This window comes from Anas acuta, chromosome Z (genome assembly GCF_963932015.1).
Source record: "Anas acuta chromosome Z, bAnaAcu1.1, whole genome shotgun sequence".
Classification (NCBI taxonomy): domain Eukaryota; kingdom Metazoa; phylum Chordata; class Aves; order Anseriformes; family Anatidae; genus Anas; species Anas acuta.
In genome coordinates this window covers 16,397,058-16,418,769 of record NC_089017.1, presented here as the reverse complement: position 1 = coordinate 16,418,769, position 21,712 = coordinate 16,397,058, and the positions used below count along the sequence as shown (strand labels likewise).

The window sequence follows — 21,712 nt, the reverse complement described above, 5'->3', positions numbered from 1 at the left end:
TTCAATTGCAGGCAGCGTTTGGAGCGCCTCTCCCGAGGCACCAGGTCTTCTTCTCTTTGTTGCACGATACCTGGTGCAATTATGAGCACTGCCATTCCTCAACAGATTTTTGAGGAACAAAACATTTCTGTTCTTGGTGATCAAATTGCTTACCACCAAAATGCACCGAAGTTGTAAGCTCGGCATTTAAGGACCATCCGTTCATTCACAATTCAACTCCAGTAACAGACACCATAAAGGAGGCAGAATCAACTTTCAAAAAACTAATTTTAATCAAAACAAAAAAATTGTTGATCATTAACAAGTTTATAAAACAGTGATTTAGTTACATAAATAAATTGATATCAGTGTATCAAATCTTAATTACTTTCAACTTCATGAGCATGTTTACATGGGTGATGAAGTACAACCTTTTTACCTATTATAATAAATAAAATGGAGAGCATGAAATAGTTTTTCTAAACAAAAATACCTACAAACATACCTCTAGCATGTTCTCTAATGAAGGGAACAAGAGACACTGGACAACTTTTGCACCAAAACATAAAAACTGCTTTAAAAAGCACAAGGATACAGAACCATCAGCTAAAGTAAAGACACTATACTGTAACCAAAGTTGGTATTTAATAATATAATGAACAGTTTGGTAGTTAGATCTCCAGTTTGGTTATTTTAAAGCATTAAGACAAGGCAAGATAGAAGGCTGCTTTTGTTTGAGTAATTCTAGAGAAAATAAAATATATTAAAAAAACAAACTGAAAAGTAGAACAGTCATACCTACACAACTTTCTGTCCTGCACAAAGTCAAAATCCTATGCAGAATATATATATATAATATATATATATGTTATTTGTGCACAAAGGTTAGCTTATTATTAGCTCACTGCAAAGGCGTAATGTATCACGTCAATCATTTTGGAAAACATTTTGCGTTTTGTGTCAAAAAGGATATTTCTTTAAGTTTTCTAGGCTAGGAGGCACAAACCCCAATTCTGGCATACTGTATTCTTAATGCTAAGGCTTGCTGCTCTGGCTGTGTATTTTTTGTTGTCCGTCTTTACTATAGTGCCTGTTACAAGCATGTGTGTATGTGTGTATACATATATATGTATACACGGGTTGTATAAATATATATATATAAAATTTTCCCCAATAGGTATCAGTCCAACCATGCAATCCAAAAGGTGGCTCTGCATAGATGCCCAGCATATAGTTCACCACCTGAGCCAACCCTGAAGCAAGGCGCACTTTAGTCCTTCTGATAGGTTTTCTTTTTTGTTTAAAACCAAGCTACTGCAGCTTCAAGTATTTTGCATTACATAGATTTTTTTTATAAATTAGTTAATGTTATATTTTTCAATATTCAGACATATACTATAATATATATACAGTACAATAAATGCTCTCATTCTTTTTTTAATTTTTTTGATAAATCCCTGAGAATGTATGTTGACAGTCGCTAAGTTTCCACATGCACAAGCATTGTGTGCCATGCTTCTGGATGAACAGCACTGCAAAGCCACGTGGTCAGCCTTTTAACTATTAGTATTTCATTTGTTGGTTTGTTTAAATACGCTGAAATGTAAGGATGAGTTACAAAGGAGTAAAGCTGAATCCATTCGAGGTACTTATCACAGGATGGAGGTGTTTTGTTTGGTTTTTAAAGCCATTGCAATATATGTTTGTTTTTGAGGCTGTGAACGTATACAGAAAGAACAGGAGAGTGATGTGGGCTTTTGCCACTTGACAACATATACTCAGTGTAAACCAAACCTTTTTTAACCTCTCTCTCATACAAAACAGAAAAAAGGAAAAAAAAAATAAACACACAAACTTTCACAACATGACAGTTTAGTTTGCAAACTCAATATAACTATACACATATAATACCGGTGTGGCTCTGTTTCTTTAAGTTAAAAAGGATACAAAGGCAGGCTCAAGTAAAAACAAACCACCCCTTCCCTCCCCCACCCTCCCCCCCCATTCACACATTTTCGTCAACCAAACCGCTCACGAACCAACATCATCAGTTTCTTTTTGCCTTTGTAGATTTGTTTTAGGTTGTCAATAAACTGTGTAAACTGGATGTGTCCATCATGAGCCATTAAGAAGGTCTCTCGGGCCTTGCTGAGGAACTCTATAAACTCACTATAGTGTCGAGGGCTGATGTGAGTGAGACGTGAATGAGTCGTATTAATGTAGGCTCCAATCGTAGCATCCAAGAGTTGCCTTAAAGGGGCTTTGTCCAGTGACATGAGCTTACCAGAGTTCCTCCTTCCATGAAGTCCCACCATGCCAGGAGTGGTCAAAGTACACCTACGCAAAATGTCTGACAGTACTGTTGCACATTTGACACTTTTGACCACCAGAGGTATTATAGCTGCTAGCTCATTTTTCCCAAGGGAGTGGCTGAGCGCACATGCCCACAGAACGTCATTAATGGCAGGGTGTGTGTCCTGATTGTAACTCAGGTTGAGATGCGTCATGGCCAAAGTGGCCAGCTTGTAGGCCCGCATGGGGTAACCACGGTGCTCCATGTATCGTGCTATAGTAAAAAGCTGCGAGTAGCTCATGCCGGTTGTAGCAGCATCTAGAACAATTTGGTAAGCGGTCTCAAAAGCTATGTGATCCTTTTCACATAATGTCAGTGCAGAGAGGGCACAGTTTTGAGGATCCTTCATGGCACACTGTAGGGCAAGCGTCCTAGCACTGCCGGCCAGCTTCTCCTGCTGATGGCAGTCCAGATGCAGACGGACGATGGTGCTGTTGGACATCACTGTTGTAGCAACAATACTAGTGGCTTCAGTTGGAGTGAAAAGTGTAAACCAGTTTTGCATGATGCTATCCAGTGCATAAACACCTGGAAGAGAAAGAAAGGATTAGCCACAACTGATAAAACTTAGCTATACAGATGTTCAGCAAGAAATTACATTTTCAGCAAACTCTAGGAGGTCACCGGTACATCCAAGGGCATGTGCCTCAGCAAGAAAGACCAGCCCATGTAACATGGCTGGAAAAGGACATTAAAACAAAGGTTACTGTGCAAACTCCGAGGCAATCACTGAAATGCAGAGAACAACAAAAAAGCCTTCGAGATAAGCCTTAATTTCCTGGTGAGACAACTGTGCTGTTGTACTTGTATTTAAGACCATTTGGGTAACAAGTTCTGGCTCATTTGGTCTCCTCACATCACTCAAAAGCAGCTCTTACTACATTAAACATTTTTAAATGGCAATTTTAACTCCTTTTCTCAATGTGCATCTCAAGGTACAGTGCACAAACAAAAGAATGTGAAAACATGCTAAATGGCTCCATTTAGCATCTACACCATGGCATCTAATATTAAGTATGCCCTTAAAAAAAAAAAAAAAAGAAAAAAAGGACATGAAAATCCTAATGCCCCCATCCTCTCCCAACAGGTTTTTGGATATATCTTGTATCATATTCATATGCACTTAAATATCAGACTCCTTATTAGGGAAATACTTGGAGCAATATGTACTACTGGCTATTATCTGAAATAGGTATTTTCCTTAGAATCATTTTGTTCCTGGCGTGTGTGCGTGTTTGTTTGTTTGGCAGGGGGAGGAAGGGGGAATGGTGACTGATGGGTTCCATAAATTGAACCTTATAGCCAACTAGAGTGCTTTATTATTGCTAGAGGCAGTTTATGCACATCTGTGAGCCCACCTAAACCACACCCAGAGGTCCTCATTTTCTCTGTAGGACTCTGATGCTTCCTGCACGCCCCTTAACTCATGTGCAGAAATTCAGCATAGCCAGAGAATAACGGATCTTCATTTATAAACAGATTCCTTGCTTTACCAACTTGATTAAGTCTCAAGAGTACTTTGCATGACATTATAGGTTCTTTATGGGATACCTCTATTAGAATATGTAAACTAATTTAAAGGAGTATTACAACCAGCATTTTATTTGCCAATATGAAACTGCACAAAATAATACCATGACACTAATATCTGTAAGATAACTTCAGTAATAATTATCATAGCAAAGATATAAAAACAATAAAACAAGCATTGCATGAAAATTTGCAGACATGAAACACTTTCTGGCTGAGGGCATACAAAGGCAAACTGTATTTTCCTAAGACACTGGCAACATGAATTTCCCAGTTAAGCACAAAGCAAAGAAACTAATTCAGCGAATAAGCATCAGCAGTCTTATGAAGTTCTGAAATGAAGAAGTATCTACGAGACACAATCCAACCCAAACACATGAAAAAGGAGTAAATGCAGTAGGAAAGCATGCCTTCCAGAAATACCTCTACTGACAATTAAAACTGTTCCCTTATCATATTATTTATGTTGTCCCTAATATCACAGCTGCTCATTTTTTATTATTTTTATATTTTTTTTACAGTTAGTTTTTAATGCCCCCATATTCGCTTTTGGATTTTGTATCCTCATCTTGCACATGGTAATCTGGAATACAGAAGCTAAGGGACGCCTCATCAACACAAAGAAGTGAAGATAATATCCTGCTGCGTGTACTAATATTCCACTGCTGTCCTCCTCTGAATATGAGGTGGATTCTGCTTCCACCTTTTTTTACATCGCACATTTAAACAATAGGTACATTACTATTTGTTTTGCTTTCCAGTGCTGAGCAAAGGGTTGCACAATGTCATGACCACGTAACACTCTAAGCTTGGATTTATCCAGGGTCCCAAAAAAATAAAAATAAGAAAATGAGGACCTCTTCATGAGATCCTGCCTCCCACATAGTGGGAAGCATTGTCAGCATTTCATTCATCTGTTTTCTTTTTCCTCCTCTCCACAGCTGACCAGATAACTATCTCTCCTGCACCCCAAACTTGGCCTTTCAGAGAAAGCAAAGTTGAAACATGGTGCAGCAGCCCGTAACAATGAGCCTCTTCTCTGCTGCAACCTCAAACCCAGAAAGAGCATGCAAGGAAGAAGGGGAAATCTTGGATATCTCCCAGGAGGTAATACACCCCTCTATCTTGTGGAGGAAACAAGTCACACTGCATTACTCAACTGTTGTCTCACTTGGCCTGTGCCTATTCTATCATGTGCTATAGAAAAACACTCAATAAACATCTTCTACATGAAAGAATTTTTATAGATCAAGAAGTGTGAGACATTTCCAGAGGCTAGGCATTGACAAGCAAGATCAATCCATCTAAGATTAACTGATGAAAAGGCAGGAGCCCTTGAGTAGTATCTCAGAACATACCTACTTCTGTTGCACATGTTACCAACCACCTCACCATTTCCCGCCGTCGCCAATTCAGTGTTGACAGTGTCATCCGCATCACCTATTAAAACAACACAAATTAATCCTATTGCAAAACCAAGACAATATACCAACAAATAGGTATTTAAGTTATTCAGATACATTGTGATTCAAAACGGCAGACTCTTGCCCTTTTCACTGTTACCTCTTTTCAACTGGTATGTCAAAAGATTTGAAAAATACTGCTCAGCTACTTTAGAAGGGCATGCAGAGAGTAATTCCAACTGCAGGTCTTTCAAGTCTAAATGAGAGACTGTTATACTAGGGAAGAACAAAAACAAAACAAAGCCTAATCAATTACTAATGATTCAAATGAAATTCTACTGTGCCTCTTCCCTCTATGAAAGGTAGTCTTTAAAGTGGAAACATGTCCACTCTTGTTGGACAAACTAACCCATCCAATTTTCCCTTACATGTGCGTTTCTTTTCATTGACTTCAACAATACAGACAGCACCTAAGGCTCTACTGAGATTCAACTGCCTGCTACTTCTACAGTGATACACGTATTCTTCCAAATATATTCAGATATTACTAAAACTCTCATAGTGATGACTTCTCTACCTGAATGGTATACCGTGAAGAAATCCCATCGTAAAACCATCAGAAACACAGAAAAAAGAGCTTCTAAAGCTTTGATTGTAGTGCCCATGTTTTATATCACTTGCAGTTACTGCCTAGGTTGCTCTTCAATATGTGCGCAAATACTTTTATTCAGAAAAAAAATAATGCACTGCACAGAGAGAAAGCTTGCTTCAGCTAATTGAACAGTCCCCATAGACTTCAGTCAAGAAAGTAGTAGCTTTCCCCTTACAACATCAGTGATGATACCATGGCATTACTACTTGTAGCAATGAAATAAAAAGCATAGTAGGTCAATCATACAGCTCTCAGCAATGAACTATACATATTAAAGTCATAAAATACACTCACTAAACAGATTGGAGTCAGCAGCACTTGCAAGAGGGTTCTCAATTCATGCGCCCTCGCAATACTAAAGTGATTTCAAAGTGGCATGTAGCCCTCTGTCATACCAGCTACTCCTGTCACCTCTTTTAGTCCTCAGCTGTAGAGAGGGTAATTAAGAATATGGAAAGCCTATTGAGGAGCATGAAATACAGAAAATCTTTAAGAAGTGTGGTTATAAGCAACCACCAGTGATGCCACACTAGCCCCTAAGCATTCGTAGCTTGGGAGCTTCGTAACTGGTTGTTTTATAAGAAATTTGTTGGCTTTGTTGGCCTCAAACACTGCGGTATCAGTTTGACTAAACAGTAATCTAAACGCTAGGGCGGAGAATAGCATTTTAAAACAAAGCAAACTGATCTGTAAGGACCAACTCAACATGGTTTTAAATATGAAAATATAGCTAATGCAGAGCATGGAAACACCCATTTGATTAAACTATTTCTGGAAGAAGAACAGGAATCTGCAAGTCAAATGACTCAGGAGTGCCATAATGTCCTATTCTTTCTATCAAAGAGAATGAATCTAGGTGACTTCCTTTACTTATGTGCACAAAATTAAAGGGTAATGCTCTTCCAACATTCAAGATGAATTGTCAGCTTCCCCCCAACTATAGTGAATCCAAGAACAAGAGAGGTTTATGGACTGAATTCTGCTACTGATGGATGAAGGAAAAAGGTTTAAAAAGGGAATGTATGATGACTTCTCTGAAAGCCTTCTCTGATGACTTTCCTGTCTGCGGTGGTCTGTACACAGATTAATCTCAAGAGTCTTCCGTAAGCACAGTGGGCATAATAACAACTCTGGTGTAGACAGTCCTAACTTAAGAGCAAAGCACAGTATTATATCTAGTTCCTTGACCCAGAAAAGTTTGATTTGAACTGTTTTGGAATCAGGTCCTTTTCATTTGATTAAACTGGTGAGAACAGTAAGAGAGGGGCCCCTTACTGATGATTTTAAACAAACAAAAAACCACAAGGATTTCAAATAAAGCATGTATTGATGTCTTGATCGAGGAGGAGCTGAAATTAATTTATACCATAATCCATGTATCCAAAGAACTATCTCACTTATGTTCTTCTTGACACACCTCTTCTTAAAAAAAAAAAAAAAGTTTCAGATCTGTCCAAGACCGACGCTATCAATTGAAGAGAGCTTCTCAACAGGTCAATGAATCTGGAAATGACATGAGACCTCTGTGGATCACATAGCTTGTCTGAAAGCTAATGTCTCTCCACTGGGAATAAGCCTGACTTTGTCCTGATAGATTTTTTTAAGTTTCTTACTCTGGAAGAATGGAAGATCACAGAATCATAGAATGACCTGGGCTGAAAGAGACCGTTCTCTAATTCTACGGGATCCTAAGGGAGCCAAGGCGGGGGGACGCCACCCACTAGATAGCTCAGGGCCTCACCTAATCTGGTCTTGAACACCTCCAGGGATGGAGCATCCACACTATGGATGGAAGATCTCACTACCCATAAGGGATGCAAGAAACCGTCAGCCATTAGCTTCCACAGCAGGGCCAAATCCCTTTACCATATAAATTGAAAGGTTTATATACTTATTTATAGGCTTTAAAGGAAAGGACGCCACTTTCTAAATATGCATCGAATGATCACCTGCACTAATTTGCTCAGCAGTTCTGCCAGCAGCACGTGTCTGCATGTGTGCAGTAATACTTGCATGGAAGTACCATAGAATAAGCAAGTATGGGAATATGTTTCTCCTGCAATTGCAGATCTTACACCATCTGTGCCAGTAAGGTTCTGTAGGACAAAATACACCTGGAGTTTCGTGCCCATTTACCCATGCTGACGACCTCTTTCCACAATTAGTTTAAACATCTTCCCTCTGAGTCACAGAACATGTGCTGACAGTGGAAATAGGGAGAAAGAACCCAGGAATCCATACATTACTCCTCAGTTTAGAACAATCTAAGAGGCTTTTCTGTCACAGAAATCCCAGTGAACGTTATGAAATTGCTGATATCACCTTGGAACAAAACAGTGGACAATTTCTACTCCAGCTTATCCCAAGCTCTGGATTTAGGAAGAATCACAGAATCATACAATATCCTGAGTTGGAAGAGACCACCCAAAATCAGACCAGATGTCTGAGAGCACAGTCCAAACGCTTCTTGAACTCTGGCAGCTCGCTGCTGTGACCTGTCCCCTGTGCAGCCTGTTCCAATGCCTGACCACCCTCTCAGTGAAGAACCTTTTCATAGGAAGTGCAAGTTTATGATATTTTTTTTTTCACTAAATCTCACTGAAGACATTCTGATGACACAACCAACCACACAGGGGTATCCATAAATAAAGCGGAATCCAAAGTGATTCCTCTAAATGATACTTGATGAATGGTTGAGGTGACTCACAGGTCAAACAAAGATCTTTCTCTTTCAGGTAAACAAACATTGAAAGTAAAAACCTACCAAGATGCAAAACAAGAAGCTGTTTTCCACAGCAACCTTAAAAATAAGAAAGGCTAAGAAAGCATACAGAATCTCAGCCTTCTGATTAATGACTTTAGCTTCTAAAAGTCTAGAATAGGCAAATACTACCTTCCTTTGGCATGAAAGGCAACTGGGATACAATTTCCTTTCCCCAGAATTCTTTGGAGCTTTGTTTACTGAAGCAAAGTAATAAGTGGTTTCCTGATCTTTGCATGTTGTTTTGAAGAACTCCCTGAAGAGTGATGAAGAGATTTATTTTTGATGAAATGAACTGTGTAAACTCCAAGATTCATCAGTGTACTGCAATACCACTCCAGATACCTAAAGCTTAGCTGTCTCATTTTAGCTTGTAAAGTCTCTCCTAAGAGCCTTAAAACTGAACTGAGGCTCTTGTACACCTCCAGCTGAGTCTAATGCAGATGGCTATCTCAAAGTATGTGGGGAGTGCATTTTGATGAAGAAAGTGAGAGGGCTACTGTTAGCACAATCTGCCTTAGAATCAGGACACTGTGATTGACCTTGGGTTTCTGTGCTAATTCAGCAAGCACCTACTAAATCTCATTTGGGGAAAAAAAGGCAGGGAAGAATGGGAAGAATAGTAAGAAGCCCCTTGAGGCCATGCAAAAGATCTAGTGCATTTTTTAACAGCAAAATACTTTTGCTCTCCGGCCACCCCAGCATAAACTCCTGACCTCATTGCATGGGTCTTCTCTCACCCCTAACAGAAGAATGCCCTGCAGCCAGCCACTTCCATCTCTTTCCACTCAAATGGCACAAAGAGGCTGAGAAGACCTTTGCTCTGTGTTTGCTGGTCAACTGTGCTTCACATTAGCAAACAAAATCTAAAACCTCCAGACAGAGCACAAGACAGTATGGCTTTCAGTGACTCAAACAGCTGTGCCACCAACACAGGGCCAAATCCCTGTCTTCTGCTGTTGTAATAATGAACAATAGAAATACCTGAAGGCCCAACTCCAGTGAAACTTTCAGAAGAGTGATGTCTGGCAAGCTGTCCATGAGTGTTGCTATTTTAAATGCATCCTGGGCGAGTTTGAAGATGTGTGATGAAGAGTGAATATTTTTCTGTATGGATTCTAACACTGTTTCCAGCCTCCGAACATCACCTGCAAAATGTAAACAGAATCAGCAAAACAGAACAAGTTCCCAGAACATCAAGAGATCCATTATAATGGAGCTTACCATTGCTGCAGCAACAGCATGATGATTCAGTTGTATGTATTTTGTTTTTATAAACATTCCTTAATTAAATCACATATGAACAAAAGATACAAGGGAGCACAAACTCTTTTAGTGCCTGATGGTGTTAGTGTAGCACATACCAAAAAGTCATCCCAATTTGTGAATTTAGAAGTGACTTGTCCACTCCTGGGTCTCACAGTCTACATAATGTGTCAGAAGAACAAGAAGCTGTCTCCTCAGCCTTAAATCAAGCCCATCTGGCTACCATCTAGCTAGTTGAACTACTTTGCTAGAAGATTAAGTGACAAGTTTAAGTCAGTTCAGCTTGTTGTTCCCATTTTGAGCTCCTGACAGAGTGTAATTTGGATTCCTAAACACAACTTTTAAAATCTGTTTACTTCATGTAATATTAAAAGCATACATTTAGTTGTGTACGTAACTGACAGTACTGTACCTTTGGCTGCTGTTAGCATGGTCGATGCCAGCTCACACTGCTGGGATTCAATGTGACTTAGGGTGAACCAGCGGGGATACCGGTTTGGAACAACTGACGCAATGTGGTGTGGGCGGGACATGTCTCCTGAAGGAGCTGTAGATTCCAATACTAGCAACCTGAAATAAGGAAGAAATTCTCTTTCATTAAATCATTATTACATTAGGTTGCTCATCATCAAAACTGAAGCCACAAGAACATTTGACCTTATTTCTGAAATGTACCTTCCTGGGTATAAAAAGATACTGAAAAGTCACTTTTCTTGGGGAAATCTGAAAAGACCAAATTTGCTTTCAAGAGCAGGCATCTGCAGGAATTCACAGGACAATTAAGCCACCCATTAGTATAGACAACCAAGATTTTCTGCACCATCCACAAACCTGAAATGTTTCAGTCTTTGAAACACAGATGTCAAGAAGGAAAATGGTTCACCATCATACTCGAGAATACATATAAATATTTTCCTATATTACTGCATGCACAACTGCAACTTCCTTCACTTGCAAATGATTAGCAAAGTAAGGGAGATGGGCATTCAAGAAGGGCATTTCAGTGTTCAACTATGATCTCCTTTTTTAAAAGTCCTTAAACTTTAGCCTACCACTCTTGAATAATGTTCCATATTCTAATGTTAGTGTCCTGAACAGCAGTGATGGGGAAAATTGCCTTTAGAGTTACTTTTCAGGCTCCACTTTCTAATACTGAAGAAAGAATTTGAGTACGTGTCAATCTACAGTCTTATCCACCAATGAGTACTTGCACTTAGAAAACTCAGATTATTGTTGTTGACTACTATGACAGAGGTGATGGCTAGTAACAGAGACTCAACTGATGGCCCTTCTTCCACCCAAAATCAATGTAGTAGATACAACATAAATGCCAAAAGAAAAAACAGAAGCGCTTGAATGAAAATAGGCATTTATATTCAAGACAGTTAAGCACAGTTTCAGGACACAAAAGGTTATTGAGACATCAAATGATAGTAACAGATAATACCCAGAAGTAAAACCTTTCCAACCATCAGTTTCTTGATTAGGATTAAGATCCACATTTTCTGGCATTTACAACACTATAGCAAGTTACAGTTCAAAAAAGTGAAGACTTATTTGTTACTGTGCTGCTATACTTAAGGCTTCCTAATGACTCACACCTGTAACATGCCAACTGTTCCTTGTCTAAGGTTGTCCTATTTTTTGTTATCCAATAAAGCAAGAAGGAACGTCTTTGTGTGTCTGAACATATTTAAGCCTCAGTGCAGCATCCTCTACAAACAATTTCTTGAAGTTCCAAACTACTTCGTAAGTACTGTCAGATAAGTCAATTTTGGAACATCCACCTCTACTGTGAAGAATTTTACAGACAAAGAAAACGCCCTTATAGAGTAAGATGCAGAATAGCAAGAGTTATGAAACCTTACTTAAGGATATACAACAGTTCCTATGGACATAGCCAAGCTAGGTCTAAGGTAACTATCTCAAATGCTGGTACAAATGAAACACAATGTCTGACTTCTCTGCGAAGTTTTCTGAAGGCCATTTGGATTCTCTCAGCAGGGTCAACTCTAACATGACCAGCAGCTAGGCTAGTTCACTTCTACAGGAGCTGTAGGCTAAGGTATTTCTGCAGAACAGATATATTTTTAAGCTATTATATTTCATTTATATATATCCTGTATAATTACTTATCAAATATCTAATGTTCTCTTGGGACACACACACACCTTACTCCAAACTTCCACTTGAGCAAACTATTCAGTTCCATGATCTGATGGATGTACTGGTTTAGGACTTCAAAAATTTATTTGCCCTGTGTCACTAACTCATGCTTCTGTTTCTACCCTCTTTCACATGTAAGAGATTTTCTAGCAGGAATGCATCTGGGAAGACAAAGGGAATTTGATAAATACTGAATAATTTTAAAAATCCAATGCATTGTGATTTTCTGTGACAGAAATATTGTTTATGAAATAAACATATTACAATTTTCTGCACTCAAATAAATACCTAAGTTCTTTCTGAAACCAGAGTGTATGACGCTTTTATTTCGCAGTACAAACAGGGACCTTAAGATAAAAGTGTTAAGGTATCTGCAACAGGTACACCATTTTTCTCTAGGTTCCTGAGGCATATGAGAGTATCTTTAAGAACTCACTAAGAAAGGTCATTTTGAATATATGTCAGGGTATTTAGCAGGCACATATAAATATGGCACACCACATAAATAACCATCAGTGAGTTACACTAAGATTTTCAGACACATGTATGTGCATGCTAGTATGAAAAAATACAGATTAACCAACTGCCCCTTTGATTTTTATCAAGTCAAGTCTCTTTCCTAGTACCACTGAGGCATCTTTTTACATAGCTTTGTGTGTGTAAAAATAAAATATGTGTAAATTCTTTAGCTGCTTTTTTCCATACACAGAGAAGGGGGGAAAAAAGATGTATTACTAAATGGTTTCAATAAACAGGAAGAATTCCAACTACAAAATGCAAAAGGGATTATTAGGTTATGAGTAACAGTAAATAGACAAAGAACTTGAAAGGAAGAGGCTGTTTGGGGAAATCTTTTGTCACTCTGAATTTCATTGCCAGTTTCTATGTTCCTTCACTGTGAAAAGGAAATGCTGTTGTGAATTGGTGGCTTTCATGCAATTTTGGCAAGATTAGGGAACATCAGAACAAGCACAAGCCACAGCAGATTTAGCATGCTTCTTCTTTTTTTTTTTTTCCTCCCCTTTCAAACATCAGTTATTTTGCTAGGTCTTACCAAGGCTACCTTGTGATTACACATCACCATTAAAGCCTGGATCCCAAAGCCTGGGTGAATTTAAGGCTTAACAAGAGATCAGTCAAACTAAGCCAAATGTTCAGATTCCAAGTGAGCAGTCAACTAGGTCACTGCAGATCCACATTTTTCAAGGCTCTGCTCTATATGTTATGGTGCTGCAAGAAGAAAACTGCAGACAGAAGTGACCATCAAGGACAGCACACCCAGTCCTTGCAAATCTGAGGTGCATGGTAGGCATTACAGTCTCAGCTTCTATTGGTTTCATACTGTGTGTTCCACACACTAAAAAAAGATAAAAAAAAAAAAATGAAGCACAAACAGATGACACTGAATACAGACAAGCAAAAACTCCAGAGCTACTGTCATGGGTCAATGATTCATGTAGACTTGAGCGTAGACTGACACTAAATACTTTTATGTGTGGAAAGCAATTAGCTATGGTTTTGAAAAGTTAACTTCTTTGAAAAAATGTTGAAGAAAGAAATATGCTCTGCTTCAAAAAGCATAAGCAGCTGTATAAATTCCTATGCAGCACCTTTACCCATTTCCAGGTGAGATTTTTGTCTGTGACATTGCCATTTCCTCTTTGCCATGGAGGAAAAGATGCTCAAATTTCTCTCTTTTGATCCTTTCCACCTCACAACTGTAATACAAACATTCAGCCTTCAGGTTTGCTCTCTTCTCCCCCTCAAGGCAACATTAAGTCATTTTTTCCTTTGCTTTTATCAGGAGTCCTTTGTAACACGAAATACCACTTTGGTGTGAATGGGAAGAGTAACCAACCTTCTTAAAGGTTTTTGAGAAATACTGAAGAATGCAGACAGACATGGAATAGAAAGTGTCTGTATCTGCCATTGGCACAGTTCAAGACGGGAGTCTACATTTCTGAAGACTGTCAAATAATAAAATGCAGAAAGATTGACTATTGTCTAGGACTGAATTCTCATCAGCCTTACAAGGTGATACCAGAAAGGATATGGAGAACAGGCCCCATTTTGCTGATGTCTCCTGTGATTTCACCAGATTGAAACAAACAGGCAGATCTTTCCAATGAAGTTGAGAAACAACTTCAGCTGAGCTGATAACTTCATGCCAAAAAAAAGCCTGGAGCTCCCAAATACTAAGTGGAGATTTCATCATATTTCAGCATCTTGCTTGTTTTCCCAGCAGAGAAAGGAAGCTTCCAGAGAAGTTTTCAATTATGATTTTTTTCTGAGGAAAGCCCAAGTCCTTGTTCAAGAGGAATGGCATGTTGCTGTCATGTTCACTGAAGCATCCAGTGTGCTGTGCAAAGTACTTCTATTCCAACCTCTCAATGTAGCTTAGATTAAAGAAGAAAACCCCACACAAACAAATACATGAGAAACATTTTAAGATAATGACTGGAAACAAAGACAAAAGTCTATTTAAAAAAAAAAAACAAAAGACCAACTTTTCTCTTTTTAATACACATCTTATGCTAACTTGCTGATCTGATATAACCAGGATTATTGATGCACTTAACTTGTAATGATAGAAAAGGGGTATACCTAGCTGACCCAGGCAGCTCTGAATGTAATGTTTGAATGTTCTCAACAGTTTGTAAATAATTCATTTTTGTTTTCTTAATCTAGCTCCTAAATTTCTCACATTTAGTCCTTTGAACACACAATTGTTTTTTCCCTGTTTAGCATTCTGCAAAAACACTACAAAAAATACGTATCTTCAGGCCACTAGGATATAACCTGTCTGATGAAGCTGTATACTACTTATGTTGATAGCGTGTCTTTCAATCACTGTGCAATCATTCTTGATAATAATGACCATGAAAACCCAACACGTGTCTCTAGTTGGGTACCTGATTGCTCCTATTCTTTGTAAATCACCATTTACTACAAGTTCTTGATAGCAACCAAGCAATCCAGACGAGGCCAGTTTCTTCCCTGCACTGTAGGAGGACAACACAGATTTTTCACTGATCATTTAGGCCACTGAAACTTCCTTCACAACTCTTCTTAGCCACCATTAGCAATCTGGCCTGCCGTGAGTTTAAGCCAACACACACTGAGCACTCCCCAAGAAACATCTTTCTCCCAATTACTGAAGACAAATGAGATGCAAGTCACACATTTTGTTGTCATATGACATACTCCATTTAAATCCCAATGTTCACCCAGAAGCGTGCAAGACTGCTTAGTTATGAAGCACAAGAAAAAAACACAGGCTCAGACCACACCATATGGTTTCAAATCTACTATTGAGAGCTAATTGAGAGCTAATTTATAAAGACAACTGGTGGAACAAATAGTCCTATAGAACAGGCTAAGCAGCAGACTTAGACACGGAGACTGCTGGTAGGATGTCCCAGTACCCTGAGCTGGTGGAAGGGGATGGGGAGCAGGATGTGGCCCTCACCATCCACGAAGAACTGGTTGGTGACCTGCTACGGCACTTGGATGTGCACAAGTCGATGGGGCCGGATGGGATCCACCCGAGGGCACTGAGAGAACTGGCAGAGGAGCTGGCCAAGCCCCTATCCATCATTTATCAGCAGTCCTGGCTATCGGGGGAGGTCCCAGCTGACTGGCGGCTAGCAAATGTGACGCCCATCTACAAGAAGGGCCGGAGGGCTGACCCGGGGAACTACAGGCCGGTCAGTTTGACCTCAGTACCAGGGAAGCTCATGGAGCAGATCCTCTTGGGAGTCATCATGCGGCACTTGAAGGGCAAGCAGGCGATCAGGCCCAGTCAGCATGGGTTTATGGAAGGCAGATCCTGCTTGACGAACCTCATCTCCTTCTATGACAAAGTGATGCGCTGGGTGGACGAGGGAAAGGCTGTGGATGTGGTCTACCTTGACTTCAGCAAGGCATTTGACACCGTCTCCCACAGCATTCTCCTCAAGAAACTGGCTGCTCTTGGCTTGGACTGGTGCACGCTTCGTTGGGTTAGAAACTGGCTGGATAGCCGGGCCCAAAGAGTTGTGGTAAATGGAGCCAAGTCCAGTTGGAGGCCAGTCACTAGTGGCATCCCCCAGGGCTCGGTGCTGGGGCCGGTCCTCTTTAACATCTTCATCAATGATCTGGATGACGGCATTGAGTGCACCCTCAGTAAGTTTGCAGATGACACCAAGTTAGGTGCGTGTGTCGATCTGCTCGAGGGTAGGAAGGCTCTGCAGGAGGATCTGGATAGGCTGCACCGATGGGCTGAGGTCAACTGCATGAAGTTTAACAAGGCCAAGTGCCGGGTCCTGCACCTGGGGCACAATAACCCCAAGCAGAGCTACAGGCTGGGAGATGAGTGGTTGGAGAGCTGCCAGGCAGAGAAGGACCTGGGAGTGATGGTGGATAGTCGGCTGAATATGAGCCAGCAGTGTGCTCAGGTGGCCAAGAAAGCCAACGGCATCCTGGCTTGTATCAGAACCAGTGTGACCAGCGGGGCTAGGGAGGTGATCATCCCCCTGTACTCGGCTCTGGTGAGGCCGCACCTCGAGTACTGTGTTCAGTTTTGGGCCCCTCGCTACAAGAAGGACATGGAGGTGCTTGAGCGGGTCCAAAGAAGGGTGACGAAGCTGGTGAGGGGCCTGGAGAACAAGTCCTACGAGGAGCGGCTGAAGGAGCTGGGCTTGTTCAGCCTGGAGAAGAGGAGGCTCAGGGGCGACCTTATCGCTCTCTACAGATACCTTAAAGGAGGCTGTAGTGAGGTGGGGTTTGGCCTGTTCTCCCACGTGCCTGGTGACAGGACGAGGGGGAATGGGCTAAAGTTGCGCCAGGGAAGTTTTAGGTTAGATGTTAGGAAGAACTTCTTTACTGAAAGGGTTGTTAGGCACTGGAACAGGCTGCCCAGGGAGGTGGTGGAGTCACCATCCCTGGAAGTCTTTAAAAGACATTTAGATGTAGAGCTTAGGGATATGGTTTAGTGGGGACTGTTAGTGTTAGGTCAGAGGTTGGACTCGATGATCTTGAGGTCTCTTCCAACCTAGAAATTCTGTGATTCTGTGATATGTCTCTTTCCTTATTTCCTCACCACTACTACCATCACATGCACACAAACCCATGGGTGAGGACACGTGCTGGAGCTACCACTGCTGAACACAAAACCACATAGGGGTGGTATACCAGAGGGGTATTCTAGAACAAAAGATTGTAACAGAGAATGCTGTTTTACGGTTGGAGGTAAACACTAATTGTACATTTATAGATGATTATACTGCAGTTATTACAAACATCACTTGCTTTTAGACATGACAAAACCAAAGCACTTTCTTCTTAAAGGGTCTTTATCAAGCTTTCCCCCCCCCTTTTCTCAACTGCTACTTGTGGTGTTTCTAGATGATTTGTGAATACATACCGCATGGCTCTCAGTGCAGTTTTGTATGCCAATTCAGCATCATGAGGTAGGAGAGAGGTGAAGAGATACTTGGCAAATGTGTGCATTGGAACGCTCTCTCGATGGATGACTTCACCTAAACCACTATATGGTCCAGCTGTAGGAAAGAGAAAGAGAACATCCATCTTTACAGATTGTTAAAACACAAATTCTGCACCTTCAAAACCACTAGCTATATCCTGAGTTAGAACTGGAATTCAGAGACAGAGTTTGCTGTACAAAAGTTAAAAACCGCACTGATATTTTTTGTGAATCATACTCTACATGTACCATATATAAACGATATATTACAAATGCATTACATACAATATATTATTTGAGAAAATGAGACAGACTGCAAATTGCATAGTATTAAGCATGCTACCAGTGCACATTCAAATGACAGAATGGTCCCAGCACATTATGGGGCTCATTCAACAAGTTTATGGTATACAAAAGTCAAAGGTGTTAAAACCAGTTTTGCCTCCATATAGTTTTGTTATGCATACAAATCCCTATGCACCCACTGCTGGTGCATGATTTCTTTCTCATAATTCATTGTGGGGAAAAAAAAGTGTAGTGACAGTGGAAAAGTGCGTATCTTTGATTGAAGTTTCATGACCAATCACTATAGCAGCACTTGATCCCTATTTATGTCTCACGTGACATTAAGTATTTAAATAACCCTTAGATATGGACTTTGTCTCCAGAGAAGACTAGGTCAGACTTTATACCAAAGCTCGTTTTGCTAGTCTGTTATATCCCATGATCTTAAAAATTTTATTTGCTTTGGGAAACTATCCCAATTGCTAGGACAATGGATTTGGTACACACTCAGTGCAGTCATTGCAGTATTTCAAATTTGTAACAGTGGTGTCAGGATTGACAGCAGAAATGACAATTTAGAAGAAAATTGAAATTCAACTATTTTCTTGCTGAGTTCTGAATGTTCACAGTGACTATGAATCCCATTTTTACATTTTCCCTGCAACCCTGAGGCTGTTATTCCTGTTACCAGGAACACTGTGTTAAGCAGCTTTTGACTTCAGCAGCTAGAATAAAATGCTGCAAGATATAGAATAAGAATCATACATTAAGTATTATTGGGCAATTACAGCACAGATACCAGCCAGCAGTCCTAGGAGTTACTGCGGGAGAAGTGGATTTTACTTCCTCCTGCAGTTTTCAGCCCACCACACCTGAATGGACAATGACTGGGTGAGCATACTTCTCCACTGCAGAGTCACACGTCCTTTAAACAGCGTCCAGCAACAATTCAGACTAACATGATTGGCCCTACATTGAAGCAGATGAGGATGTGCACAATTTACGCAGCAGCCGCTTCTGCTGCAGAGGATGAACTCCACGAGATGGAGGTGGTAACAACTAAGAGCAGCACAGCTGTTTCAGCAATGTTTTTCTGACTGGCGCTTTAGCACAACACACAAAGATAAAAATCACTGGGCATGGAAAAAAATCTGAGCTCCGTAGGTGGACATTTGTGAAGACTGGGACTGATTAAAATGGAAATGGCAAGATTTAGTAGGTGACACAGTGTGCCTCATATAATCATTTTAAGTGAAGTTGAAAGCCATTGAAAACTAGCTAGAATTGCTTCAACAAAAGAAACCATTTCATGTACATTTGTCAATTGGTGGCCAGTCAGAAACTCAGTTAGGACATGAGGAATACATGACAAAGCATTTATTTGAAAATATATTCTGCGATTGACTTTGCAAACAAAAACTTAACATTAACTTAACGTGCAAAAAAAATAAAACAGTTCTTGCAACACAGTCTTAACATTCTGCTTTCCCACACACCAAATGTTAGCTACATACAGCAAGCATTAATCTGTATTAACAACATAGAAATCAGCTTAATATTGTATTAAGCTTTCTTTATTATGTCTACTAGACTTTAACTATAAAAACACAATTGATATGATTACGATCTTCAATCACAGCACAGTATTTCCTCCATGTGAGGTGACAGTTTCTGCCTAACCTGGCGTAAGATGAAGCTATTGCAGGAAAGCTAAATTTCTCAGCAAACAGTAATGCAAGACCCTCTTTGTACACTGCTCAACACAATTTCATTGGTAGTTATTTTAGCAGATTTTTTTTTTCTATGATCACTTATTTACTACTCTAAAATGACAAAGTATCAGTGATCAAAGTAGTAAACCAGAATTATGAGAGGACATTTGAGAGAAACGCTGCCTTTTCCTTATGAAGCATCCTTAACAGTATGGAGATGCAGCAAATTGATTTTATAATCCATAGGATCCCTGTCTTGTGGTTGTTAATAGCTGGATCCAGTGAGCAGCTGTTCTTGTCCAAAGGCCATAAAGCAGCAGTATAGCCATACCATAATGGAAACTCTCTCTATGGTGCAGCTTCTCTGCAGTTTCAAATGGCATCATCAGCAGGTACCAAAGTCTTTAAGGATCTGGGCATACTGTGTCTTTTCTATTAAAGGAGAAGTTTTAAAAGACAAATGTCTCACAGAAAGAAAGCAAAACCTGACTGCTGTGTAACAGTCTTGCAACACACCTAGAGCAATATTCCTGCCATCCCTTGAGCGGGCACTCAAAACTTGGGCCTTACCTTCAGCTAATTAGTTCCTTTAAAGTTTCTTCTTCCATTTAAAAAAAAAAAAAAAGGCAAGAAAGACAACCTCAGAACCCATGAGGCTACTTTCTAAACATGAGGCTAAGTGGTATATTAAGCCTTTTTAAAAGCTAAAGGTAAAGGCATTCATTTTTCTCCCTGAAGATTCTATTGCAATCCACCACAATTCCCAAACAGAAAATTGCCTTAGTCGCAGTTTAGTCACATGATCAGGCCTTAAGCCTCAATATTTGAACACATATTCTAATTTTCATGTATGATTGAAATTCCAGAGGGATTTCATTTCCTAGTTGCTACAAATAAAATGTTATACTTCTGTCCCAACAATTTTAAGTGAATTTTCTAAGCTTTTCACTTGGGAAAAGAGGTAAAAATCGTCATGCATTTACAAAGCTGACAGTCCTTTTTCAGGATGCAAGCGACCTTTAGAATTCTGCTACCTGAGAACTGCTGATAACTGATGTCTATAAGACTAAATTGTGAGTCTGGGCTGTATAATTAGGATATGGAGATTACAACAAGTAACAGATCTAAAGAACAAATTGCAATAAAAATTAAAATTAAAGGCTCATAAGTCAGCAGATATCTCATCTCTACAGTCATGGTATTATTTCACGTATGCTCGATTTTCATATGAGACTGAAAACAACATTTTGCTGGAGTTCTACATCAAAAAACGTCTTAAGTATGTAAGGTCAGTTTCCACAGGAATACTAGTTCTATGGGCTTCTATACGTGAAGACAGTTTAAAGAAGCAGTTAGCATCTATATTGAGCTACCTTCTAATAGGAAGACTGCTTGTTTTCGAAAAATCTTCACCAGAGTATCATCCAATTCAATTTCCTGTAGCTTAGAAATGAGCTGCTCCTCATTTCGACAAACCTTCTCTTGTGCATACAAGCCATCTGGCATTATTCGTTGCTGTCCCAGCCCTATCAATGCTACTTCCACGGCCAGCGTTAAATAAGATTCCCCTTCTTCTAAGAACTTGTGTGCAGGCAGGTGCTGGTACTCCAGAGATTTGCACTGCCCCATGTTCTCTGTAAAGGGTGAAACAAAGAACAGCACATCAGTAAGCCATTCTAATCCATAATCTGCTTATATTGCCACATTTACAAATGCTACCTCTGTCAGTATTCATTTGTTTAAATGATTTAAATTACTTAGCTTGATTTCAAGATCCAAAGATCCAATGTAAACTACCTGATCCAATTTCACAAGGGAGAAATACACAAAACAATTAGGTTTCAAAAAATAACCACTCAAGTGAAAATAAAAGTGTTTGTCTTTAAACTGTATGACTTGGAGAAAAACAGTTTTTCTCCAGCTTTGTGTTAACATGACCAAAATTGGAAGATGCATTTCAATTTTTTTTCCCCCCATCCATTTCTGCATCTCCTTAAAGCCTCAATGTTGTGTAAGTGGAAAGGGAAGGCATTTATACCTCTGCATAGATTTCAGATGAATTTATTAGGACTGTGCAAGGGCAGTAGGCCTGATAACTTCACAACTTTTTAAGCGTTCACTGTTTGCTGGAGCTCTTTTCA

At 39.8% G+C, this 21,712-nt stretch overlaps 1 protein-coding gene across 4 annotated transcripts in view; it reads right to left on the bottom strand.

The window, feature by feature from the left end:
- Positions 1–248: 248 nt before the first annotated feature.
- The window catches only part of ZSWIM6 (zinc finger SWIM-type containing 6), a 116,079-nt gene continuing 94,615 nt past the window's right edge, over positions 249–21,712 (bottom strand). For all 4 annotated transcript variants that reach the window (XM_068665915.1, XM_068665914.1, XM_068665916.1 and 1 more), the window contains 6 exons: positions 20,945–21,205; positions 17,515–17,650; positions 10,357–10,514; positions 9,663–9,826; positions 5,221–5,302; positions 249–2,860 (listed from right to left, as the gene is read on the bottom strand). In XM_068665915.1, the coding sequence (XP_068522016.1) occupies positions 1,998–2,860; positions 5,221–5,302; positions 9,663–9,826; positions 10,357–10,514; positions 17,515–17,650; positions 20,945–21,205 (1,664 nt within the window). In that variant the 3' untranslated portion in view covers positions 249–1,997. The remainder of the gene's footprint in view (positions 2,861–5,220; positions 5,303–9,662; positions 9,827–10,356; positions 10,515–17,514; positions 17,651–20,944; positions 21,206–21,712) is intronic.